The 25,466-nt window shown below is 43.8% G+C and overlaps 14 protein-coding genes across 14 annotated transcripts; 9 read left to right on the top strand and 5 right to left on the bottom strand.

Moving 5' to 3' along the window:
• Positions 1 to 12: 12 nt before the first annotated feature.
• On the top strand, positions 13 to 1,221 carry SAMD00019534_012350 (hypothetical protein; the record flags this gene model as incomplete). Its single annotated transcript, XM_012903202.1, has 1 exon — positions 13 to 1,221. One exon carries the CDS (start codon positions 13 to 15, stop codon positions 1,219 to 1,221), a length of 1,209 nt encoding a protein of 402 aa, XP_012758656.1.
• Positions 1,222 to 1,298: 77 nt separating this feature from the next.
• SAMD00019534_012360 (hypothetical protein) lies at positions 1,299 to 2,181 on the bottom strand (the record flags this gene model as incomplete). The annotated part of the gene is made up of 3 exons (XM_012903203.1): positions 1,299 to 1,600; positions 1,664 to 2,023; positions 2,106 to 2,181. The coding sequence occupies 3 exons, from the start codon at positions 2,179 to 2,181 to the stop codon at positions 1,299 to 1,301; spliced, it is 738 nt and encodes a 245-aa protein (XP_012758657.1).
• A 1,113-nt stretch (positions 2,182 to 3,294) lies between these two features.
• On the top strand, positions 3,295 to 4,119 carry SAMD00019534_012370 (hypothetical protein; the record flags this gene model as incomplete). The annotated part of the gene is made up of 1 exon (XM_012903204.1): positions 3,295 to 4,119. A coding segment is annotated over one exon (825 nt), but the record flags the coding sequence as incomplete, so codon positions are not given.
• Positions 4,120 to 4,824: 705 nt separating this feature from the next.
• On the bottom strand, positions 4,825 to 5,669 carry SAMD00019534_012380 (hypothetical protein; the record flags this gene model as incomplete). Its single annotated transcript, XM_012903205.1, has 2 exons — positions 4,825 to 5,235; positions 5,313 to 5,669. Coding segments are annotated over 2 exons (768 nt in total), but the record flags the coding sequence as incomplete, so codon positions are not given.
• Positions 5,670 to 6,106: 437 nt separating this feature from the next.
• SAMD00019534_012390 (hypothetical protein) lies at positions 6,107 to 7,783 on the bottom strand (the record flags this gene model as incomplete). The annotated part of the gene is made up of 4 exons (XM_012903206.1): positions 6,107 to 6,295; positions 6,371 to 6,733; positions 6,808 to 7,530; positions 7,619 to 7,783. 4 exons carry the CDS (start codon positions 7,781 to 7,783, stop codon positions 6,107 to 6,109), a joined length of 1,440 nt encoding a protein of 479 aa, XP_012758660.1.
• Positions 7,784 to 8,021: 238 nt separating this feature from the next.
• On the bottom strand, positions 8,022 to 9,015 carry SAMD00019534_012400 (hypothetical protein; the record flags this gene model as incomplete). Its single annotated transcript, XM_012903207.1, has 2 exons — positions 8,022 to 8,788; positions 8,865 to 9,015. 2 exons carry the CDS (start codon positions 9,013 to 9,015, stop codon positions 8,022 to 8,024), a joined length of 918 nt encoding a protein of 305 aa, XP_012758661.1.
• Positions 9,016 to 9,210: 195 nt separating this feature from the next.
• Positions 9,211 to 10,360, top strand: SAMD00019534_012410 (hypothetical protein; the record flags this gene model as incomplete). The annotated part of the gene is made up of 2 exons (XM_012903208.1): positions 9,211 to 9,243; positions 9,344 to 10,360. Coding segments are annotated over 2 exons (1,050 nt in total), but the record flags the coding sequence as incomplete, so codon positions are not given.
• A 219-nt stretch (positions 10,361 to 10,579) lies between these two features.
• Positions 10,580 to 11,319, top strand: SAMD00019534_012420 (hypothetical protein; the record flags this gene model as incomplete). Its single annotated transcript, XM_012903209.1, has 2 exons — positions 10,580 to 10,813; positions 10,897 to 11,319. The coding sequence occupies 2 exons, from the start codon at positions 10,580 to 10,582 to the stop codon at positions 11,317 to 11,319; spliced, it is 657 nt and encodes a 218-aa protein (XP_012758663.1).
• A 320-nt stretch (positions 11,320 to 11,639) lies between these two features.
• Positions 11,640 to 13,955, top strand: SAMD00019534_012430 (hypothetical protein; the record flags this gene model as incomplete). The annotated part of the gene is made up of 1 exon (XM_012903210.1): positions 11,640 to 13,955. One exon carries the CDS (start codon positions 11,640 to 11,642, stop codon positions 13,953 to 13,955), a length of 2,316 nt encoding a protein of 771 aa, XP_012758664.1.
• A 745-nt stretch (positions 13,956 to 14,700) lies between these two features.
• Positions 14,701 to 17,217, top strand: SAMD00019534_012440 (hypothetical protein; the record flags this gene model as incomplete). Its single annotated transcript, XM_012903211.1, has 4 exons — positions 14,701 to 14,730; positions 14,847 to 15,146; positions 15,247 to 15,459; positions 15,565 to 17,217. 4 exons carry the CDS (start codon positions 14,701 to 14,703, stop codon positions 17,215 to 17,217), a joined length of 2,196 nt encoding a protein of 731 aa, XP_012758665.1.
• Positions 17,218 to 18,021: 804 nt separating this feature from the next.
• On the top strand, positions 18,022 to 19,310 carry SAMD00019534_012450 (hypothetical protein; the record flags this gene model as incomplete). The annotated part of the gene is made up of 5 exons (XM_012903212.1): positions 18,022 to 18,088; positions 18,182 to 18,726; positions 18,795 to 18,877; positions 18,957 to 19,068; positions 19,167 to 19,310. 5 exons carry the CDS (start codon positions 18,022 to 18,024, stop codon positions 19,308 to 19,310), a joined length of 951 nt encoding a protein of 316 aa, XP_012758666.1.
• Positions 19,311 to 19,864: 554 nt separating this feature from the next.
• SAMD00019534_012460 (hypothetical protein) lies at positions 19,865 to 20,782 on the bottom strand (the record flags this gene model as incomplete). Its single annotated transcript, XM_012903213.1, has 2 exons — positions 19,865 to 20,573; positions 20,661 to 20,782. 2 exons carry the CDS (start codon positions 20,780 to 20,782, stop codon positions 19,865 to 19,867), a joined length of 831 nt encoding a protein of 276 aa, XP_012758667.1.
• Positions 20,783 to 22,291: 1,509 nt separating this feature from the next.
• On the top strand, positions 22,292 to 23,493 carry SAMD00019534_012470 (hypothetical protein; the record flags this gene model as incomplete). The annotated part of the gene is made up of 3 exons (XM_012903214.1): positions 22,292 to 22,331; positions 22,503 to 22,972; positions 23,035 to 23,493. The coding sequence occupies 3 exons, from the start codon at positions 22,292 to 22,294 to the stop codon at positions 23,491 to 23,493; spliced, it is 969 nt and encodes a 322-aa protein (XP_012758668.1).
• Positions 23,494 to 23,899: 406 nt separating this feature from the next.
• On the top strand, positions 23,900 to 24,727 carry SAMD00019534_012480 (hypothetical protein; the record flags this gene model as incomplete). The annotated part of the gene is made up of 3 exons (XM_012903215.1): positions 23,900 to 24,098; positions 24,182 to 24,583; positions 24,645 to 24,727. Coding segments are annotated over 3 exons (684 nt in total), but the record flags the coding sequence as incomplete, so codon positions are not given.
• Between the last annotated feature and the right edge of the window lie 739 nt (positions 24,728 to 25,466).

The following is a 25,466-nucleotide window of genomic DNA, read 5'->3' on the forward strand; positions in this document are numbered from 1 at the left end:
CATACATACAAGATGGATAACAATAACAACAATAATAATAATAGTGAAGCCTATACATCATGCACAGTATACTGTTACAAACTTAAATCGGTTCAGAATACATCACCTGCATACTTGAACTCACAACGTGCTTGTATATTGAATGATAGTACATCGTTGGTGGCATCAGGCAATAGACTGTTTAGGATAGATGTGCAGTTCCCCAAACAGGTGGTGAAGAACTTTACAAAGATCAAAGGCATCCCAACGCCAATAATCCTCGAGGATGGCGCCATCAAAGAGACATCGATAGACATCGCCACCAACACACACATCAAGCGAGAGATACAATCGGTGGTTTCCAACAATGATTATAGTCGTGTTGGTGTTATCGACTCGCATGGCGCTGCCGCCATTCTGGACAGCGAGTTCAAGACACTGTACTCGCTGCCGCCCGTGCCCAGCGCTGTCGATAGCGGCTGGTCGGGCATCAGCTTCGACCCAAAGGACAGCTCGTTGGTGGCCACAACACGACACTTTGAGCGTCAACTGCACCTGTACAAGGGCGACCAACTGCTCACATCATTCCCACTGCAGAACAACCCAACGCAGGTGCTACATGTCCGCGAGTCACTGATCGCCGTCACCGAGAACAATCAACTCAACATCTATGACATCAGAACGAACAAGCCAGCACATCTTCAGAAGTTCGCGCTCACACCCGAGCCTCTGTACACTCTGTCCGCATCGGTGGATGGCGTGAACGTGGGCGTTGGCGGTGCCGCGCGCTCATTCGCCGTGTACGACAGTCGCAAGTGGACCAACATTGGAACATGGGCCAGCTGTCTCAAGTATGAGGTCAGCTACTCACACTTCTCGGAGAAGCACTCTGACGTTGTGTATCTCAGCGGTCTGGACTCTGAGATACTGGCAGGCGAGTGGGATGGCTCGGGCGTGGCCAATCACTTCAGTGGACTGCGTGTAGACTCGCGTTGGGTTGGTGTCAGCAAGCTCAAGGGTCAAGAGTCACTGTTTGGAATGACATCATCAGGCAACATCTACTATGTTCATGATGCCGACAGACTCTACACGCCACCTCCCGTCACTCTGAAACACAACTTGAAGCCCCAACATAACAAGGAGAAGAAGAAGCCAAAGAAGGACCAGCAGCAACCACAACAGGCACAACAGGCACCACCACAACAACAACAACAGGATCACGACATGGATGCTCAACTGTAGAGATAAATAGATAGAGTTATGTCACAATATTTATAAATGATTGATTGATTGATTGATCGATCGACTGATCACAATATTTAGGCGAACAGTACCATGAACCAATTGCGAAGGACAAAGAGCAGGACAAACTCTGCAACGAGCATGCCGAATACAAATACACTGAGCAATGCCTTCCATGTGAATGTCACTTGCCAATGACCAATAGCATTGACTTGGAATGTCGACTCATAGTATGTCATGTTGAACACCTTATTAGTCACAGGCAGATACAGATACAATGCATTCTCATCCTGAACACGTTTGTCCAACAGAGCCACAACTGATTGTGAATGCAAGTCGACCAATTGATAACGTTCATCCTCATGATAGTGCTGGTGGTCTGTTCCATTCCAAGGATGGGATGTTAGTGAATGATCATGCCACTGGGATGATTCCAACTTACACTTCATGGATACAGCTTGACGACCATAACTCAGGAATATCATTGATCTGGAGTGATAGATGAGTAGGATTATTTGGAAGACTAGGGGCACGGCCAGGAAGACGATGTAGAAGTAGGGCTTCATGGCTTTGGCTTCGGTGATGAACAACACCCAAAAGGTGAGTAGTGCAGGCAACACGAAGAGGTAGAGCAGGATTGGATGGAAGAGGAAGATAAAGTTCATTAGGAATCCTGTTGGGCGAGGTGGCTCACACATCACATTCTGAAAAGCATGTGTCTGTGACATATGATGTTCCAGTCTCCTTATATTAGCGCCATTCGGACGGCTCATAAAGTATTGTTGGTCATTAACCTGTGTATCTATATATTGATTGATTGATTCATTGATTGATTCATTGAATGAGTAAGAGAGAACATTGACTTGGAGTGATGGCGGACATACCCATGAGGTTCTTGAACTCGATGGAGGTCTCATTATTCCTATTCTCGTATAATGCTTGATCGTTGAATGATTGCATTCTTTATTTATATAAATATATATGTATCTGGTAATTATTTATTAATAGTAATAGTAATTATAGATGTTGTTGACGATGGAATGTAATAATAATATTGTTTACAGGTAGCAAGGTACCAATCATTCATCCTCCTCCTCAACACATGATCATGTGCTTTGGAAACAGGAAGACCAGCTGTTCTCCATAACATATATCACATTAAACAGTCCGGGTGCTAGATCAAACTAGTGTGTGCTCACAAACACCTTGTTACACAAACCCATTCTCTTTCTCAGGGTATTGCTCATATGTGTGTATGTGTGTGTTTGATTGACTGACTGATTGATTGCTGACCACACATCCATCTCATTGATGTGTAAATGAGCACCTCATTGATCATACACTTGATGTGGATGATGTAGTATGTATATGAATGCTGAAGGAAGTAACAATAGGTAAGAACATCCAGACGAATTTTGTGTTGCTGAAAGCAAGTAGTGAATGAATACCCAACACATGTATATATGTGGTGATCATACCAACATACTTCTGACGATGCCCTGTAACACAACATGTTCAAATGAACAACATTCATTAAAAGTGATCACTTTAAGAATATGAAAGTAATGAATGATATGTTTCCAACTTTTAGATTATCTTGATAGACAATATTGTATTCACACTTAAGTATTCTATTCTACATGTATCAAACATAATAGACTTAAGAGACAAATAATAAATATGTCATTTCATACCTTAAGGAGAGATAGAGTTGTCTCATGCAGAAGTTGTGTGTCGGGATGGTGAAATAGGGGTAGATACAAACAAGACAACATCTCTGTTCTAATTAGGCAATAATAATTGAAATTGACGTCAGTTATGTGCTTGTGTGTGATTTTTCGAGGTTAGTAGTGTGTCATTGTGAGTGAGATTGAATGAGAGAATGATAGTTATGTGTGAGTGAGTGTGTCCAAGCAATCATATCCTTCAACTTGACTATTATTACTACTACATCAATAATATATATTTATATTAGAATTATTAGTTTCACCAACAACAAGCTCACTTTTTTGGAACAAACAAAAAACAAAGCAATCAAACCAACCAAATCAATCAATCAATCAAAAGAAAGAAAGAAACAAACGGCATTCCCTAATAGAGATAGGATATAGAAATAGAAAGATGGCAGTGGCACTTACAAAGACTGTTATAAGCATGAACTCGTTCATCGAGTCATTGGTCAAGCTGTTTGCACAGACAGCCGGAAAGGACAAGCTGGCCAAGATTCTGCAGTACGGCGCCAAGCTGTTTGGACACATGTGTCAGCAGAGAAAGAAGGCAGAGTGGACGGGCATCTGGAAGAAGATCGAGACGTCCGCCGGTGGCGCCAGAAAGGTGTGGCGTCTGGGCAACACGTTCTCCGAGCAGCAAAAGATCCTGCAGATCATCAAGGCGGGCAACGTCTTCCAGATCCTCAACCTTCTGGCCCTGTGTCGCCAGACAGGCATGTACTTCTACTGGGTGTTTGATCACCTCGTCTGGACCACCAGCGTCGGAGTGACCAAGCTCGACACTGCCAAGCTGAGCTGGTACTCTAGCGTCAGTTGGTTCATCGGTCTGCTGTGCTCGATCATCATCGACATCCAGACTCTCAACCTGACTATCAAGAAGGAGCGTCAACTGATTGTGGCTCTGACCTCGGCGCCCACCCCCCAACAGGAGGGCGACTCTGCCATCGTCCCCGTCGACAACACCAAGCTCAAGGCCGAGCTGACCACTGTACAGAAGAAGAAGAACGAGCTGTATCTAAACTGCATCAAGAACGGTGCCGACTCCATCGTTGCCGCTAACCTATTGAAGTTCTATCAGACCAGCCAAGGCACAGTTGGTATGGCCGGACTTGTCTCTGCCATCATCGGAGGCTACCAAATGTGGCCTGCTGCACCAGCTCCAGCATCAAAGTAAACAAAACTATAATACTAGTATAGTATTTGGATGATTGTATCTGTCTTTCATATTCAGACGTCATCATCCAATTACTCCTTCGAAACATCCATTCAATCATAATTGTTCGGAACTACGACAAACGAACAAGTCATTTTTTCTGAAGACGATGTCGTCTTTTTTTTTGATCAAGCCGTCTTACATTCATACATTCATCCATTCATTATTTGTATCATTATTATTACTCTTTGTTATATATATTTACTAATGTAAGTTGAACTGCACATATCATACCTCATCTTCACGATCATCAATCAATCAACAATCAACAATCACAATAATAAGACGACAAATGAATCATATGGTTTGGATGATGACACCAAAGAAGAGCCGTATTAATAACTTTGATTAAGAACATCTTACTAAAAATGCAACTATATGTTGTATTCAACTGATCCCCTACCATTATAATATCATTATCGTCGTCTTAACAATCAACATCAACATCAACTTCCAACTCAATCAACATCCAATCAACCAATCGTTCATTCAAACGTATACAAATAACTAATCTCCTCTCTTTCCTCATACCTTACAGATTGTCTATCTATCTATTTAACGTAATAATGTCAATAAATACCGAATATATATCCATAACTTCATTAAGTCTTGTCTTTGTCTATACTATACTATACTACTTTAGGAGGTACTTTCTGATCATTGATCACTGTGCTTTGCGAGGTTAACCGGTTGTTTGCTATCAATTGGAATCTGGTGCATTCCTGGATATTCACCAGTAGCGCCTGGCATGGGACCGGGCCCTGGGTATTGAGAGTATCCTTGTGGAGCTTGATGATAGTATGTTGGTGTGGGGGATGGCGCGTTACCGCTACCCTGCTGATGGAAATGGGTCATTGGGATGTACTGTTGGTTGGGGTATGGCGAGGGATGTGCCATTATTGGTTGTTGAGCCAATGGTGACAGAGGAACGGATACCTCGCACCATATCTTTGGTCTTCTCTTTCCTTTCTTGTTGGAGAAATCCACATACTTTAGAGTCCAAGCAACACCAAACTGATTGTGGAATCTAGTATGAATACCAGCAACAGTATATGCCAAGTTCTTGATATACTATGGTTGTAAATTTGGTAATGTAAATATAATGGACTGATATTATCTTCAGGGAGGGACTCTGGGACTGATCATACCTTGGTCTTTATAGTTATCATTACACCTAGGAAACAAATGAATGTTATACTTAGCAATAGAATACCAATATACCAGTAGATTGGAGTGTAGTCTGATGATTTGTTGGCTTGTCCAACTCCAAACATAACAGCTCCACATAGGAATACAGGAATTAAAGTTGCTAGTTGACCCCATAGAGTGTATACTGATACACGATCCAGTGTTCTAATGGCCTTGTCATATTCCTCTTGTGTACAATGAGGATGTAATTGTATAGGCATATCCCTTTGCCATCTTCTCTTTATGAATCCAGCTCTTTTTGAACGAATAATCGCCACACCATCATTTGATTGTGGATATATAAACTTTATGATCATTATTATTCTGGACAATAAATATTAATATATATTTATATATATGTAATTAATTGATTGAGTGATTGACAGTGATTGATTGATTGATGGAAAGGTTGGTAGGATTACCACAATGATGTATCATCATGATTATAATACATATTGTATTGCCACCTTAAACATTTAAACTTATACATGATCACACATTAACATACACACATTGTCATTCAATGAACACTCACACATATATATACCATTATCCTCCCCTTTAGCATACTTACTCTCAAGTTGATCAATAATACTAAACACACACACTCGATTGATCAACTCACACCACCACACACACATCCCAATTCAGTCAAACGACGTCGTCTTATAAGTGTCAATCAATCAATCAATCAATGTTTGGTCGTCCTTGAGTTAATTGTTAAAGAGAAAGAGAAGGGATAATGGTTAGTTTATTACTGCAACCACTTCTGGAGATAAGACTCGATGGTCTTCTGGGCTGGAACCAAGGTGGATGGTGAGTATGAGTTGGGGATCATCATATCAGCACAATGAGCAGTGCCATGGATCAACAATGATGGGCTTGGTGAAGTAGTTGGGTTGGTGTAAATGCCAAGTGAGTGCCATGGGTCGATGTCTCCGTTCTGTACATTTGATTGATTGATCGTAAGTGAATGAGTTTGATTGATTGATCAAGATGAATGATGTGGATAACTTACGACATAGAGGATGTTGGAGTTGACTGGGTTGAGATCACCGTAGGTGGTATGGGTCCAGTTGACGTTGGGCAAGAAGGTGAAGTTGAAGACGTCGTCACATTGTTGGGTGGCGAATTGGATTGGGAACAGATCACCGAATGGCTGGTTGCTCGAGTCTGAGGTCTGGTAGTAGCCAAACTCAGTGCAGGTCTGGTAGAACCACATTCTGCCTCCGATGGCATTCTCGTCGTTGGTGACATTGAGCATCTCCTCAATCATTGTCTGGTAGGTGACGTCCGATGACTCGTTGTCAGCAAAAGTGTTCCAGACGGCCAAATAGTTGGTCAAGGCGTCGTTGGCATTGTTGGTCATGGTTTGGCAGAGCTAAAGGAGAGAGAGAGTTAGAGTCAGTTGATTGATCATGTGATCAAGTGATATTCTGGCGCCAGAATACTTACGCTGGTGGTTGATGGACCTGGACCCTCAAGGTTGTACTGGACAACTCCCATGAAGTTGCCGGCCAAAGATTGCATAAAGTTGGCAACGTCGTTTTGGGTCTGGAGAGCTGGGACGAGCTTGAACATGTTGGAGACGGACTGGAGTCCACCCTGTTGCTGGAGCATACCTTGGATCTTTTGAGTGGCGGCGGCAATGTTGTTGACACACTGCTGTCCGTTGGTGGTGGCCAACAGCGAGTTCTGGACGACCTCGAGATATTGGTAAAAGTCGACCACAGCGTTGACTGGGGCCGACGAGGCGATGGTCAAGTCGACGAGGGCGGGGTACTTGAGACGGAACCACGAGGTCAGGGCACCTGAGTAGGAGCCACCGAACGACACCCACTTGCTAGAGGCGGGCACGTTGTACTCGGCGGCGATGAACTGTCTAAAGACGGCGTTATCGCCGAGGGCCTGCTGGGATGACAAGTAGGCGAGGTTCTCGGTGGACAAGTCTGGGGTAGCAAAGCTTGCGCCATAGTATCTGTGCTCGAGCGAGATGATCAGAGCCTTGAAGGTCTCTGCCCACTGAACAAACTTCATTCCAGTGACGGTGCCCAAGTCCATTGGACCCTCACCATTGATCATCATAAACACTGGTCCGGTACCATCCCAGTACTGATCATTGATAACGTATCTCTGTTGGAATGTACCCTGATTGGCTTGATTGAAGTGATCCAATCTCTGTTTATGTTTGATTGATTGATGATTGATTGATTGAATGAGTTAGTGAGTGAGGCACGAGGGGAGCGAGATAGGACAGGAAACATACCTGAGTGAACCATTGGTACTTGATTCCTTGGAGATGGGCATCTTGATGACCGACTCTGGTGTGTCTGTGGAGGTCAACGTGTGGACGGAATACGCGAGCATCCGCGAGCAAGGCTGAGGCCACGATGGAGAACAAAGCCAACAATGCAACTTGATGTCTAAACATGTTTATATCTATCTATATCTATCTATATATTAAGTGTTTGAATGAATGAATGAATGAAACGTTAAAGACCAATTCCAAGTGGACGGAATTGTGGATTGAACTTTACTTTTTTATCCCCGTTTGATTGAAACGATCAAGTGGTTGGTTGTGGGCAGTGGGGGTTGGGACCTATGGGGTACCCACAACCTCACAAAAAAAAAGACTCGCGAGGCTTCCATTGGGAAGTTCAGTATTAGTGTTACTGGAAGTGTCGCCAGGTCTGTAAGTAGCGAGGGGCATCCTGGATGATACTGGGCTGGACTGGTCGCCAACCTAACATACGCTCGGCCTTGCTTGAGGAGACGCATTGGGAGATAACCAGACATTGTTGGAATAGATCGTCAGAGGCAGGTGGAAGATAGTTGATCGGTTTCATTGGCACGCCAGCAGCTTTGGCAATGGCTTCAATAACATCGACTACGCGATGGTGGTATGCGCCACATATGAATGTCTGTCCACATGCAACATCATTGTGTTGGGCCGCCAACACATATATCTGGGCCAAGTCATACACATGAACAAATGTAAGTTGTTGTTGCTCTGTGATGAACAAGGCGAATGTGCCACTGGTCACAGCTTGGAAGTAGTCTGCCGATAATGATCCAGCGCTACCATATACCAATGTGGCTTCAATTATAATAGCATTGATCGTTCGGTACTTGCACTCAATATCACGTCGCATGTACTCGAGTGGAGCACATCTGTCATATCCAGTGTCCTCTGTGATGACATGATGTTGAGGATCATCCATTTGACCATAGACCCATGTTCCAGATGTATATATGATTGTTAGTGGACGTCCACCATTGCCAGAACTTCGTCGATCATGTAGACGCTTTAATTGATCGAATACCAAAGTGACAGTATCTGGTCCAAACTCCACTGCCTCCACAATCACATCAACATCATTGCCCAACTCCTCCCAAGCGGCAAAGTCCAACACATCCTTGGCATGTACAGGTGTGACTTGATTGATGTGATCGATGTGATCGATGTGAGTGATGTGAACATGTTCAATGACGTCGTCAATACATTGACATACTCTCATTCCTTAGCAGAATGTCGTCTTTCTTGTTTGATCGAACAAGTGCATAAACCTTGTATCCAGCATGAACAAAGGCAATGGCCACCTCCTGTCCAATGTATCCACCTCCACCAAGTACAAGTACTGATTGTTGTCTTGTATTACTCATTGTTAGTTTGGATTATTGAATGATTGATAGAGTTGTGTGATGATCATCTATGTGTGTGAATTGAAATTTCATCGGTTTTTTGAACAAGTATGTTGGGAACCTCATGATCCCAACAAGTCACACTCGTCATTGAACTAATTATCACTATAACAAGTACAACTACATAGTTATATTTATATACTTATTACTATAAAGATGTTTAGACAGGTTGTTAGCACATTGAGACTGGTATGATCATCAATCAATCAATCAATCAATCAACATCATCTCGATCAATCAACACCCAGACACTAACAATGTGATGACGATAATGATGAACAACAAACAGAATCAATATACATTGATACAGAATAACATAAACTATGCTAGATTCTATAGTAACAAGTGTTTGGTGGTCGCAGAGCATGATAACAATAATATTATGCCATCCACTTTGAATACGATCACAGCTGCAACAAAGATTGGTGCACCAGTTGTGTTGTTGGTCGCCGGTGATAAGTGTTCGGGCGCTGCAGACAAGGCTTCCAAGATCAAGGGCGTCACGACTGTGTTCCACGCCGACCACCCACAGCTCGCCCACTCGCTGCCCGAGACACTGGCGCCCGTCGTCATCGGACTCAAGGAGCGTCAGCAGCTCACTCACATCTTCACACCAGCCACCAACTTTGGCAAGAACTTTATCCCACGTGTCGCCGCACTGCTCGACGTTGGCGCCGTCTCTGACATCACTGCGATCAAATCAGAGGACACCTTCACTCACCCAATCTACGCCGGCAACGCCATTGCCACTGTGCAGACAAGCGATGCCGTCAAGATTGGCACGATCAGAACTACAGCTTTCGAGAAGGCACCCGCAGAGGGAGGTGCTGCCAACGTCGAGGCATTGGATTGGGTGGCGCCCCTCGTCGAGAAGGCTGCCGCCGACACTGGCGTCACATGGGAGTCTGCCGAGATCGTCAAGTCTGAGCGTCCAGAGCTGACGAGCGCTCGCGTCGTCATCTCTGGTGGTCGTGGCATGAAGAGTGGCGAGAACTTCAAGCTGCTCGAGGATCTGGCCGACACAATGGGTGGTGCCGTCGGTGCATCGCGTGCCGCCGTCGACAGTGGCTTCGTCTCGAATGATCTGCAGGTCGGACAAACTGGCAAGGTCGTCGCTCCAGAGCTCTACGTGGCCGTTGGCATCAGTGGTGCCATTCAACATTTGGCCGGTATGAAGGATAGCAAGGTGATCGTTGCCATCAACAAGGACCCAGAGGCACCAATCTTCCAAGTTGCCGACGTCGGTCTCGTTGGTGATCTATTCAAGGTTGTTCCAGAGTTGACTGAGGCCATTAAGAAGGCTAAATAGGATAATTCAATTCAATCAATCGACCAATCAATCAACCATTCAGTAAAGTAAATTAAAGTAAAGTAAAGTACATCCAGCCACACGATCATGTGGCCCCATCAATTTGGAAACATCCTGGAGGAGTTATTTGAGTGGGACACGATCACATGATCAATCATTCATTCAATCGATCATTCTATCAAACATGTAATAGTAGTAGAGTAGTATGTGTATCAAATGAATAGCCATAATGAAGGATATGTCGTTGGGAATGATGATGAAAGTGATTTTAGTGATGTAGAGGTACCTCATCAACAAGAACAACAAACAGCACAAGTCGATGACATTGACAGAGTGTACAAGATATTATTAGTTGGAAAGGATGGTGTTGGAAAGAGTAGCCTAGTCGAGAGATACACCGAGGGACACAAAGGTACATCACTCTGGGGAATGAATGATATGGCCATCTATGTACGTATCACTCAATCAATCAATCATACTTGGTCACTCATTCACTCACTCACATGACACAATCAATCTATCTATCAATGTAGTGGAAGAAGAAGGTGGTGCTGGATGATGGTGGAACAGCCACTTTATATGTTATGGACTGGACTGGAACGTCGGAGGATATGCCAGCTTGTATATATCAGTGGGCACATGGTATAATGATGGTATTCGACTTGACTCAAAAGGAGACATTGACATATATTGATAAGTTTATGACGCAACAGATCAAAAGATTCGCCAATAAGAACATTGTTAAATTGATGGTTGGCAACAAATGTCATCGAGCTGATGGTAAACAATTCATTGATCTCAAGTGTGCAAAGATACATGCATACAAACATCAACTAAAGTACATAGAGACCTCTGCAAGATGTTATGTCAACATTGACGAATCATTCAAATTGATGGCCAACCTAATCTCATCATCATCATCATCGTCTGCTTCCTCCAACTTCTCAAATTCCTGAGAACTGGAATATTCATTTCAATCAAGTGATTGATTGATTGATGGATGTTTAATTAATTAATCAATTATGATCAAAATAATAAAGAATGAAAGACTCTGTTTCCCTTTGACAATAGACCTTCTCTCCTTTTAGGGTTGATCATCCCTGGGGTATGTGAGTGAGTGGGGTTGGAACACAATCAATCAATCAATCAAAGAAGGGGGGGTTGGTCCAACAATGGACCATTATGGAATAGTTGTTGAACAGATAATAACCTACTTGTAGAGATAGATAAAGATAGAGAATATATTAAATATAATAATAAAAAGATGGATACATCAATGTCATCAGAGTTGTCTCTGTCCACTTGCACCTCAAACAGCTGCGGCGGAGGTGGATTGACTGCTGAGCACTCTGATGTCTCAACTCAAATGACGACATCAGCAGGTTCATCATGTACAATGATGAGTACAAAGACAACATGTTCATTACAACATCATCAACAACATCAACATCAACAACATCAACAACAACAATATGATCAATTACAAACATCATTCCAACAACTCTCAATCTCATGCACGTCGACAACATCCACATCAACAACATCAACAACAACAACACAGACTTCAACATTCCCAATACTTAGAATGATGCCAGATATATTATTGATACATGTATTCAGTTGCTTGGCCAATGATTATGATAGGATTGCTTTGTATTCATGTTGCAAACGATTGATGAATCAGAAGTTCCTTGGCACATTGACACAGCCCATTCACTTTGGCGATGGATTCCACATGTGCTCCATACTGAACTGCTTCCGATCAGTGGTAGTATCATACCGACATGTTCCAGCTCTGATCAAAGTGTACCAGCGACTGGCACATCTGCGTCCACACTTGACCAAGATACACGTACGTCACGATCAGACCCTGCGACGAGGCACGCGAGTGCTGGACTTTGGCCACCTTCCCGACACTCTCACATCGGTTCGCATTGCCGACCTCACCGAGGCCGACCTCCAGCATGGCTTGTTGCCGGCGAATGTCACCAAGGTCACGTTTGGCTTCATGTTCAATCATCCTGTGCCTCCAGGTGTGCTGCCTGGCGGCACGCTCAAGCTCAAGTACGGATATCTCTATCGACGCGCCCTCGAGCCGGGCGCCTTCCCCAACAGCCTCACTCATCTTACATTTGGCGACAGCTTCAATGTACCGCTCAATCCTGGCGACATCCCACAATCGGTCCAGTTTCTTGAGTTTGGACGTGCGTTCAAGGCACTGTTGCTGCCGGACATCCTACCGACAGGTCTTCAAACATTGATCATGGGCAAATACTACAGTCACCCAGTCGAGCCTGGTGTCTTGCCGGCCAGCCTCACACGTCTAGACTTTGGTCAATACTTTAGCAATACTGTACGCGAGGGTTCTTTGCCCAAGGGTCTGCGCAGGATTAATCTTGGCAACTACAACTCACCCATCCCACTCATGGCGATACTATCAGAGGGCTTGATCAAGCTATCATTCGCTCAAGCATACAACCAGGTGATCAGCGATGGGTCGCTCCCATCTACGCTCAAGTCACTCGCGTTGAGCTCATCATACAATCAACCGCTTCAGGCATTCGCACTACCTCGTGGCCTCACCAAACTGATCATGAGCAACTTCTATCGATGTCCATTCTCGCCCAACATATTCCCCACGTCATTGCTCACGCTGGACATGCGCTGCGCCGTCGTGGACGAGACGATGACGGCAGACGTGTTGCCTCGCTCGCTGACGAACCTCACATTCAAGTACTTCTTCCTCAAGACATTGGAGCCGGGCTTCCTCCCGCCCGCTCTAACCTCACTCAACATCTATTGTCGACAAAAGGTGCCACTTGCGCCAAATATGTTGCCAGAGACACTGACGAGCTTGACCCTGGACGCACCCTATCTCGACGCGCCATTAAAGCCACGCGTACTCCCCACTGGACTCAAGACACTCACACTCACAATCAATCAGATGTTGACGCCGGGCGTCCTCCCCATGGACCTCACACACATGCGCTTTGGCAACAGCTTCAACCAACCATTGGAGGCCGGCAGCCTGCCCGCCGGCCTGCGCACGCTGTTCTTTGGCGCCAGCTTCAATCAGCCGCTCTTCCCCAAGGTGCTGCCGCCGTCGCTCACCTCCCTCTCGTTTGGGTCGATGTTCAACCAGCCGTTCTGGTTTGGCTCGCTGCCCAAATCGCTCGAGCTGCTCGAGTTTGGCAATCGATTCAACTTTCACATTGAGCCGGGACATCTGCCCACCTCGCTACGCAGCCTGGTCTTTGGCTACGATTACTGTCCGCTCACGCTTGGACCGGGCGTGTTGCCAACAGGTCTGCGCAGTCTAAAGTTCTCGCATGGCATGCGAGGATTTGGTCGCGACGACTCGCTCGTCGCAGAGCTTGTCCTGCCAGACTCGCTTGTCGAGCTGTACTTTGTCAACGAACTCATATGTCCGCCCACATCCAAGGCGTTCATGCAATGGCTGTCCAAGAGACAAGCCAGCTCGTCTAGCAGTGCCATGTCCGCTCCTCCTCCACCTCCACCTCCACAGCCCGTAACTGTCTCCATCGCCAAGCAATCAGCCAAGTCCAAAAAGACCAAATGCACTGTGATGTAGTTAGTTAGTCCGTCCACTTGAATGCTGCGTTTATAAATGAACCATGGGCAGAGTGAGTGACTCTCTCTCTCTCTCTCTTGTCCACACATCTGGTGTTATTTGTAAGTTGGAGTGATGCCATTGCATCCATAAGGGCAAACAAAGGGTCTTATCTCTTTGTGAGTTGTAATGTGAAGTGTTGGAGTTTATCGTAACAGACTGGAGTGTAATGGAATGGACTTGGATGCTCACATCATCTGTCCTCGTGACTGCTAAGTCCTTCTAAACAATGATGTTGGTCATCAAGGCAAAGATTTGTGCACATCGTGCCATCACTGATGGGGTGCACCACGATGACCACAACAACAGAGAAAGACACACAAAGAACCCCAAGGCCATTCAAACCCAAAAATAATGAAGGTCCCCACGCTTTGAACGAATGTGTTTTCAAAGGGTTTTTGATCTAGAATAGACCTTTGGTGTGGTGGGCATAGGGCATTGTTAACTGGTGTTGATATTTTTGTCTACCATCTGGTAAGAACTCCTCTCATCACACTCACTCATTCACTCACTAACTCCATCACAAACAAACCGAATGATCAATACTTCCCATCATTCCATATATCATACATTCTTTGATCAAAGACACAATACATTTCCATTCGAATCATTCATTCAATCAATCAATCAATCATAAAGAATTAGTATTATTGATCAAACCATACCAGATAGATTTCACTCAGTCAATCTGATCCATACATCAACAATGTCCACTGTCAGCAAACTACCATTAAATGTAAATAATCAATCAACATTGGGGCTGAGGCCAAGGCCTAGGCCTTTGGCTAAGTCCAAAGTCCAAGGTCCATCAATATCAATCATACTTACAAAAACACATACATAAACAAACAGAATGAAATAGAGCTGATAACAGAGGAGGTGGACAAGGGCTTTGAGGACTCGAATCTTATCCGAAAGTTCCTCGAGAAGAGAATACAGATTGAAGATGAATATGCCAAGAACTTGCAGAAACTGGTAAAGTCACAGCCAAGTCTCACCAAGCTTGGAGGCATCAGTGGTGCATTCTCAGTCATCCTAGACAACACCAATCAGTACTGCAATCATGTCATACAGACCATGCAAAGAATGAGTGAGGATGTAAACACATCACTCAAGAACTTTCTCAAAGAGTTAAAGAATGAACAGAAGAATGTAAGTGTCTGTGGCATGTGGCGTGTGGCGTGTGGTCCTTGTCCATGTCCAGTGCAGGGGGCATGAGCAGGTACTGATCGATCAATCCATCCATTATTAGTATATATTAGATGGACAGAACTTGGCAAAGGAGAGGAAGGAGATATTTGATGCTTTGAGGAATGCCAAGGCAAAGTATGATTCAGTCTCAGCATTCCCAGATAGTGATCAATCAAAGATGAAGGAGGCAGAAGAAGAGTACAAACAACAAGTGGCCGCAGTCAATCGATATCAAGCACTATTCCACAATGAGAAGTTACCAAAGATACAGAATGTATGTTTGATTGATTGATCATGACCTGAGGGATGAGGTTGAGGCTGGAATAGTTCCAGCCTCGGCCCCCAACACCTACACTCACTCACAATCACTTCCCCCTAGGACTTTCAACGATTGGAGACAATGAGGATGCAGAGAATGAAGACAAACTTGAAGAAGTATGTTGGAGAATGGGAGACATTCCCACAAAAGTTGTCATTGTCGATGAAGGCCTCGGAGGACTCGGTCAACGCGATTGATACAAAGAAGGACATTATGACTTTTGTTCATTTTAACAAGTCGTTGAACAATCAGTGGCCAGACTTCATCTTTGAACAATGCGACAAGAAGAAGAAGAATAGTGGTTGGCGATCGACAGTGGCCGCACTCAAGAATGTTGGAGGTGGCAGCAGCGCCGGCCAGCCCGCGCCCAGCCACAAGGACTTGATGAACTCGTACGTGCCCAACACACAGAAGCAGGACGCGTCAAATAACCACCCGAACGCCGTGTTTGGCGTGGCGCTGGCCGATGTGATGGAGAAGCAGCGCACGAGATTCCCCGACTTCAACGTGCCCTACGTGCTGGTGTTGCTCGTCAGCCAGATCAAACAGCTCAATGGCCTGCAGACCGAGGGCATCTTCCGCATACCCGGTCACAACGCCGACGTCATTGCCATCAAGAAGCGCTTCAACGAGGGCGACTACACACTGGCTGAGAACAACGTGCACACGGTCACCTCGACGCTCAAGGCATTCATGCGCGAGATGCCCCAGGCGCTCATCCCCGACGCCATGTACGAGGCGTTTGTCTCGTGTGACACGGGCACAGAGATGGCCAACGTCGTCCAGAAGCTGGCGCCCGTCAACCAGCGCTGTCTCACTTACATGTCGCACTTTTTGAAGGAGCTGACACTGCCCGAGAACGTGCAGCACAGCAAGATGACTATTGACAACATGTCCATATCATTCGCGCCCTCACTCCTGCGATGCAGCAACCCCGAACTCTTCATGACCAACATTGAGCGCGAGAAGAACTTCATTCGCGTGCTGATCGAAGCGCATGCCGAGCTGTTGGAAGCGTTCCCACTCAAACTTGGCGGCTTGGACTCGGTCGGCAGCGGTGGCGGCGGTGGTGGCGGGTCAACATACTCGGCGCCCCTCGATCGATCAGGTCCGCCTCCATTGGCGCGCACATATAAGGAGAGGAGCGATACAGTTACTGCAGCGTCGCCCCCACCACTGGCTTCCTACCACCCACTGACATCATCATATGACGACTATCAATACCCTGCCGCAGCCTCTGCCGCGGCGCACTCACCCCAACCACCACCCCTTTCATCCATGTCCTCGGATCAATCACCTTCCAGGCCACTGCCTGCGCCGCGACAGATGCCAGTGCCTGTGCCGCGACAAATGCCTGTGCCAGTGCCATCCCAAGGTCAAGGACATGGTCAAAATCTAAACAGAAGCCTAAACAAACAACAAACACAGGCACTACAGCAACAGTCATCATCACCTCCACCTTTATCCTCATCACCAATAGACGCACCACCAAGAGTCAGGCCACCACGTCCACCCAATGCGCCAACAGTCAATGGCGAACATCACAACACACCCACCAACAACAACAACACATCTGGCGGACCACCACCACCACTGCGCTCACCAGACAAAGGAGGCGCTGCCATGTCACCGCCACCTCTAGCGCCAGTTGATCGCGAAAGGAAATTCAGTATATTCTCCAACTTGCCACCACCTCCAACCATGCCACATTAGAATAACTACCACCACATTATTATTATTATTATTATTATTATATTATATCATATTTAAGCATAATCTCCTACTACATTGTAATAAATTAAGTTGATTGGATGAACCCAAAACTTGTAAATCCAAGTTCCACATAAAATTAATCATCATTTATACATCATAAACTTATGCTCCTAGGTATTACACATAAGTTTATTCATTCATTCAATCATTTATTCATTCTGATTTAATATCCAGAAATAATATTATTACAAATGATTATCCATACCAATATTAAATGTCCAGATTGTGGTAAACAAACAGTTGATAATATTATGGAACAATCTACTATTATAAATATTCTTAAAGGTTACTTCCATTGCAATTCATGTGGAATGGACTGGAAATGAGGTGATATCCCTCACCATCATTTGATATATATCCCAAAGTAATCAATTAAACTATTAAACTAAAAAATAAATAAACTATTTTAATCAACTTGATCCATTTTGAGTACTACCCCCCACCATCAACAAACAAACACCGTTATTTTTTTCAAACTTGTGTGGATGTATCTGATCAACACTTAAATTTATATTTATAAATACACACACTGAAACAGAGATATACTTACTTACTTATTTATATATTTATACCAAACTCTGTATTATCTATCATAGAGTTAAAGAGATAGAAATAGTCATAACAGCAACAGCAACAGCAACATAATCAAACAAGACGACAAGATATCATCATTCATTCATTCATTCATTTAGACTTTGAACTTTGAAAGATATATAATCAACAACAACAACAACAACAACTACAATGGGTCAACTACTGAGCTTTATCAATGGAACAGATCATGCTGAGCAGATATTCATTGACTTTGAGAGTAATGATCATTAGTCACATCAATCACCTCAACATGCATGCATTCAATCATACTTACTTTGTTGAACAAACGAACAACAACAACAACAATTAGACGCTCAACCATCGGAGGAGGAGAAGGTACTTCATCAGACAGTGGGTGAGGTGTTGAACAAGGGTCCAGAGATACTTCAGAAGCTCACGACATACACTGGATGCAATGAGTATATTAGAAGAGCGATTACCAACCCTGGCCCAGACACTGAGGAGACGGCTTGGGAGCACGTGCTGCCTGCAGTCGACATCTTGCAGGAGTTCTACGACTATTCATTGCTGCTGGAGGGTTGCTTCCCCAAGCTGCTCGTGGCACTGTGCAAGGACGATCCAAAGATCAGTCTCTCCAACAAACAAGCTCTTGCCAAGCAGCTGGCCGACGTATTCGACTTTGTTCTGCGATTCGACGATGCCAAGATGGTCAATCCAGCGATCCAGAACGACTTCTCATATTACCGTCGCACATTGAACAGAATGAAGCTCACCAAGAAGGACTCAAACATCAAGATTCGCGATGAGTTGGCAAACAGAATGTCATTGTTCTTTGCCTACCCAACACCAATGATGAAGGTGCTCAGTGAAACTACTGCCAAGTTCCTTCAAACTGTAATATCACCCAGCAGCATCATCATCCTCCTCATCGTCAGTTACTGACATCCTCATCACAATATTAGGAAACCACTGTGCCTAGAGATCACGTAACAACTTCGCTGGCGACAATGGCCAACGTTTGCCATGACATGGTGGACAAGAAGAAGTAAGCAACAACGAGATCATATGACCAATCGACATATCACTTCGCGGACACTAATCATCATACTCTTACTTCACTTCAGGTTCAACAACAATGAGATCAATATGTTCTGTTTGAGAGCTATGGTTGGCTCCATCATTCTGTTCGATCACATACATCCAGCAGGCGCCTTTATAAAGAAGTCATCGATCAATGTAATATTCGCCAATCAATCCAAAACGACAACAATGACAGACATGATCATGTGACTAACTCTGATGACCCTCCTCCACCCCATTAAACCAATCACCAGATCAAAGGATGTATTGTCACTCTCAAGGATCACAACACAAACTCATTGACAGATGGTCTGCTGAACGCTCTAAGATTTACGACGATACACTTGAACGATCCAGAAACGCCAGGTTCCATCAAACAGTTGTTATTGCTCGATTAGATTATCCAACTCACCGCCAAACTATCATCAACTCTTCTCCACCTATCAATCTCTTTCCGCCTCAACCATCCATTCATCAACACTCCTCTCTTTAATCATCAATCCATCCATCCATCAACACATCCATACTATCCTCCTCCATCCATTATTCTTCATTCACATTATCATGTTCAAAGGAATTAAATTAGTGTCCACCAGTTGTAAACTATTCCCTCCAACAAGGTCACAAGGACACTTTGAAATCAAACAACTAGACCATGAGAGTGATTAGTCGATCACAGTGAATGGCAAGAGAGCTGGATGATTGATTGGGGGTGAGGAAGCGAGGTGTTTGGTAGTCTTTATTATTCTTTTTTGTTTATCTGATGTTTATGTCTTTTTTTTTTCTTCTTTGTTGCCTGACTGATACTCGCTCTTGTCGTAGTTGGGTACGTGGGTCGGAGGAAGAGCGAGTGTTGGTAAGGGAGGCAGTCAGCCCATGGGGGCATGTGGGGCAGGGAGCATGTTCAGTTGAATAGGGAGCAGAACGACTGAACTGAACAGATCTGGTCGTCTTAGTATTCGGAGCATGATACAGTCGGTGTAATGTTTAGTAGCCTTCTGAGGTCGAAGGTCATGGACTGGAGGTCGGGGACAGTCTGGTGTTGGTTCTGGAAGTCCTCAAAGTTTGGTAGTGGGAGCGAGCTGGGTGGCGGCGAGTTGTTAAACGCACCACCTGCCCAACATGATGATTGGGGCGATGAAACTCTCTTTGGAGAGTCACTTCCGCGAGTTGGAAGCGATGCGTTCATCTTGCCCATCGATTGTGTTGGTGTTGATTGTTGGTGGGAGAATGCTGGCTTGTTCTTCTTTGGTGTAGAACTGTCGATAGAGGGTGCGGCATCTGATATCTTACTGATGGTGGCTGGTGTCAGCAGGAACTCATCATCCATTTCAGTTTGAGGAGTGACCTGTGGTGCGATTAAAGATGAAGGTGAAGATTGGAGGAGTTGGATTGGGACCTTGTGCATTTGTTGTTGTTGCTGCTGTTGTTGCTTTGGAGAGCTCTGCTTCAGAGTCTTTAAGCTGGTCTCGTCACGTTGGTTGGTGTTGTTGCTGTTTGGGGTTCCGTAGGTTTGTTGGATTGGTCTCCTCCTTTGTGGGGATGCCCTGCTGCTACTGTTGTTGAGTGCAGGCTTCTTCATTTTCAGCTCATCGTGTGTAGACATGATAAAGTATCCCTCCTGGAAATCTCCAACGTCTGTCTTGGCAACAACTGCCTCACTGAATTTGTCATAATCGATACGATGTATGGCCAATTGTTTAGAATATGATAGGGAAGGGGTGGTGGTTGGGTAAGACGATATATACCTGAATGATGCTCGTTTAACAGGGGACGTTGATGGTGAAGTATTGTTGTTATTCCTTCTTGGTGTCCGTTTCTCCATCAGAGAACTACTGCTATTACTGCTACTGCTGTTGTTGTTGTTCATTGTTGTTGTAATGTAGGGGATATGTATATACAATTATATAAATGTGAGGTATGTAAACGAAGATATTGATGTTGATTATACAGTATTATCCTTTTAAAAAAAAGTCAGATAACTACTGTTATGAATATAGATTGATAATGTAAGTGTTGTAGATTGTAGGAAATAGTTATAATATAGAGATTGTTGTTGTTATAGGGTCATAATACGACTTCTAATTGAACTTGTAATGTAGATGATGTTTGGTAAAGGTAAAGGTAAAGGTAACGTATAATTAATAAATACAAATACAACTTCTTCTTCTTCTCTTTTCTTCTTGTTGCTATTGAACTAAACTAAACTAATTAATTATTGTTTGATATATTAAATTAAATAAAGTTATAAATATGTGTCAATGTTGTTTGTTAGTTAGTTAGAGACGTTGTTCATTCATAAGCTTAGTAATATAAGAGCAGTGAGTTATATGTATATGTATATAAGTATGTATGTGTAAGTATGCAAATATATATATATGTGTAGTAGTAAGTGCAAGAGTGAGTGAGAGAATGAAGGTTGGTTGGTTGGCTGAACGGAGGATTGAGTGAGAGTGGTGTGTGTGAGAATGCGATAGAATGAGGTGGTGCGTCAGAGTGTGAGTGAGTGAGAGAAGTCACCAGAGATCGCGAACTTAATTAAAAATAATTAAATAGTTGGGGTCACACAAAATGGTTTACGAAATTGAAAGACTGACCGTTTTTGGTGATAAACTTACCTTTTTGTTTTATTTAATGGTGTGTTCAATAATTCATTAATGAGTGAGGAGGGAAAGATGGAGAGAAAGAGAAAGTGAATGGTTGTGATGACTGACTGAATGAATGAATAAATGAATAAATGGATAAATGGATATGATAACGATGTCACTGCTCACTCACTCACTCACTCACTATTGCTATTGCTTCAATGTCATCCAACCATCCGTCCACGTACTGCTGCTTTGAGCACACCATTCCATTTGACACACAACACACAACACAATTAAAAACAATCATTTTCCGATCAGCCAAGTCAGATGAGAGCAATAATCACCTTGTATTATGTGATTGAACAAACATTCATTCAGTCAGTCAATCAGTCAGTTGCATAAACACTCACACACACAAACACACTGTCAACAATCACAACCACTGTGATTGATTGATTCACACAAACACACACACTAGTTTTCTGACAACACATATCCAGACAGACAGCTTGTAACTGGTTCAGATTCAATGGCGATGACTGCGATTATTATGCCACTGGTCACCCTCTTGATATCTGTCATCTTGTATCATATTAGTAGGTTAGGTTTTGTTTGAACAGCTTGAATGGATGGATGGATGGATGGATGGTGCATCATATGTCAGAGAGGTAGTTGGCAAGCTTGTCATCGATGAGGTCTGGATTGAATGATTGATTGATTGCTTGAATGACAGCTTACCGTAATGTGTATGGAGTTGAATGGAGTGATGTCGTTGGTTGATCAATACATGGATGGATGCCAACCATTGGATGAGTATAATATCCATCCGTGGTATTGTCACAATGACTGTTCGTTAGCGATCAATCACTTCCCCTACCCATTCGATATCTTACTTCCATCACCACCGTTCAACTAGCCAACGTCCACTCACTCATCCACTCACTTCACTCCACCCAACATTGATTGACATCCTGTCACACCATTCCAATACTCTAATTATAGTACCGCAAATAGTGTTATGGATACTGCCCGTACAGGATGTCAAGGTACGTTATGGTGCCAAGTGGGCACTGGTTACTGGCGCATCCTCTGGCATTGGAGAGGAGATTGCCAACAGACTGGGTAAACAAGGTGTCAATCTTGTGCTGGTCTCTGATCAGGATCAACCACTGACAGCAGTTGCCAACCGTATTCAGCGTGAGTGTCGAGTGACCACCAAGACTATCTGCGCGGACCTCTGTACAGACCAGTCGGTGCAGACAATTGCCAGAGAGACCGAGTCCCTTCCAATCAACTTGGTATTCAACAATGCCGGCTATATTGTGATGGAGGGATTCCATCAGAGTGACCTCCAGTCCAAGGTTAACAACCTTCACTGCAATGCTGTGGCCGCAGTAAAGATAACTGATGTGTTCTATCGACGAATGGTCGAATCCAAGACCAAGGGCGCCATATTCTTTACATCCTCAAGCGTAAGTATTGTTGGCTTTGGTAACATTGTGTGGCCTGTCCACTCACTCGTGTCACCTCCTAGGTTGCCTCATGTCCTTCACCAAACTCTGCAATATATGCAGCCAGCAAGTCGATGTTGACATCATTCGCAGAGACACTATCGATTGAGGCGCGACGATTCAACATTGATGTGCTTGCGGTGCAGCCTGGCTATGTGCGCACCAAGATCTTTGACCGCCTCCCCAACTTGTACATTCTCAAGGCATTGGCATTCATCTCACAGGATCGCTCGGCAGTTGTCGACATGATGTTCAAGAGTGTTGGACGTCTACACTTTGTAGTTGTGGACAGCGGTCCATTTGCTATTGTTGCCAGCATTGCTCGAAGTATTCTCGGTGGCAATGTCATGACCTTTTTAATATCACTAATCACCAAGTACATCCTCATTGACATGAGGAAGTTCAACGAGCCACCTTCAAGCAGCAACAGCAGCATCAGCAAGAACAGTAGTAGTGATGGAGACAATCGGAAGAAACGTTGAGACATTATTCAATTAACTACATCCATTGATTCATTCATTCATTCATTCATTGTCTATTAATTCCGTTGCACTCCTCATACATCCCTTATATGACAATGTTTCGAATGAGGGAACGGTCGTCAATAATGAGGGATCAATCACAGTCACTGACTATGTCGTATTAAAGTTATTAAAGTTGGAAACAAACAAACTTGTCGCCCTGGGTTCACACTTCTCCCGCTTTGCCAAGATAAATTGGTTGCCAAACTGAAACTTGGTGTGCGAGGATACATACAATCTATTGTTGTTGGTTGTTATTATTATTGTTATTGTTGTTGCTACACCTGGTGAATGAAAGAGTATTGAATCAATATCACTTTCAATTTGTTCAATACATATACACATATTATATATATACATCATTCATATAAAACAAAATAAAATGTCAACAGGAATAATGAAGTTGTTTGGAAAGCCAAAGCCCAATCCTGCTCAGACGCAGGAAACAATATCAAAGTTGAGAACAACAATAGATATGTTGGAGAAGAGAAGGAACTTCCTCCAACAGAAGGCAGATAGTAAAGAAGCTGAAGCCAAGCAATTTGTTGCCAAGAAAAAGAAGAGAGGTATGGGCAAGAATGATTGAATGAATGAGTGAATATAATAATAATAACTAACGTTTGATTGATTGATTGATTGATTCTAATAGAGGCACTGTTATGTTTGAAACATAGGAATGTATATCAGAATGAAGTTAACAAGTTAAATGGCACCTACGATACATTGAATACCCAGATATTCGCATTGGAGAATGGAGTAATGAATGAGGTGATTATGGGCTCGATGAGAAGTGGGGCTGAGCAACTGAAGGTCCTCCAGAATAATCTCACCGTCGAGAAGGTTGAGACCATCTTTGACGACATTGAGGAGACGTTTGCTGTACAGGATGAGTTATCGAGGGCAATGAGCCAACCCATGGGCTCCCAAGTAGACGAAGATGATCTGTTAGCAGAACTTGAGGAAATGGAGAAAGAAGAACTCGAATCACATCTGTCAACCGTCAAGGCTCCACCATCCAGAGAGCCTGTTATTAGAGAGGCACCAATTACATGTAAGTATTAATTGATTGATAGATGGATGATGTGGACGATCAGGTACTAATATATTTATAGTCCCATCCGCATCCAAAGTTAGACCACAAATCTCGGAAGAGGACGCAGAGTATAGAGCCCTTGAAGAGAGTTTGCTTATGTAGAGAGAGTGATTGGTTGTATCAATGCTGGATAGATATCCAATCAATATCATTCAATCAAAGTGTAAATTAAGAAGAGGGTTTTTCCATATGTACTCATCATACTCTATTGTTCCAACTTGGTTATCAAAGTCGACATGACGATATAATAATACAATGTCACAATTTAACAAAATCTTGGGTTGAATAATTATTCTTTGGCACAAAGATAAGATGGATTGAATGTACCAGACTGGACTGGGTCATTATGGTTGCTTGTGCCAAGAATGATTGGTTACCAAGATAATAATTACAACTGTTCATTCATTCATTCATTCCACTGTATCATCAATTATTACCCGATTCATAGGTAGTCGCATCATTGTTCCAATACATTATCGAGACTTTGAAGAGCAAGTCCCGATCCCGCTCCCATCAATCCCAGATGGCGAACTGCAATGCCTCAATTGGGTACCATTCACCCACATTACTCTAGAGATAGACGAAATTTATTCGTTGAATTTCAAGTTTGATTGTATCCTCGCACAACCTTATCTCATTCATTTTGATTTAAATGTTTTTATTTGTAAAAATATCACTCTGTGTGAGGAAATACATAGTGAGTCATTGAGGTGGAAAAACATGAGAACTGTGTGTGACAGAAATGTGCACAGTGAGTCATCAACAGGACACATACAAATTGCTTTTACACCACTAACTTGCGCGAAGGATCGATGGAAGGTCAAGACTCTCTGTTCAACAT

This window comes from Acytostelium subglobosum (assembly GCF_000787575.1).
Source record: "Acytostelium subglobosum LB1 DNA, scaffold: scaffold2, whole genome shotgun sequence".
Classification (NCBI taxonomy): domain Eukaryota; phylum Evosea; class Eumycetozoa; order Acytosteliales; family Acytosteliaceae; genus Acytostelium; species Acytostelium subglobosum.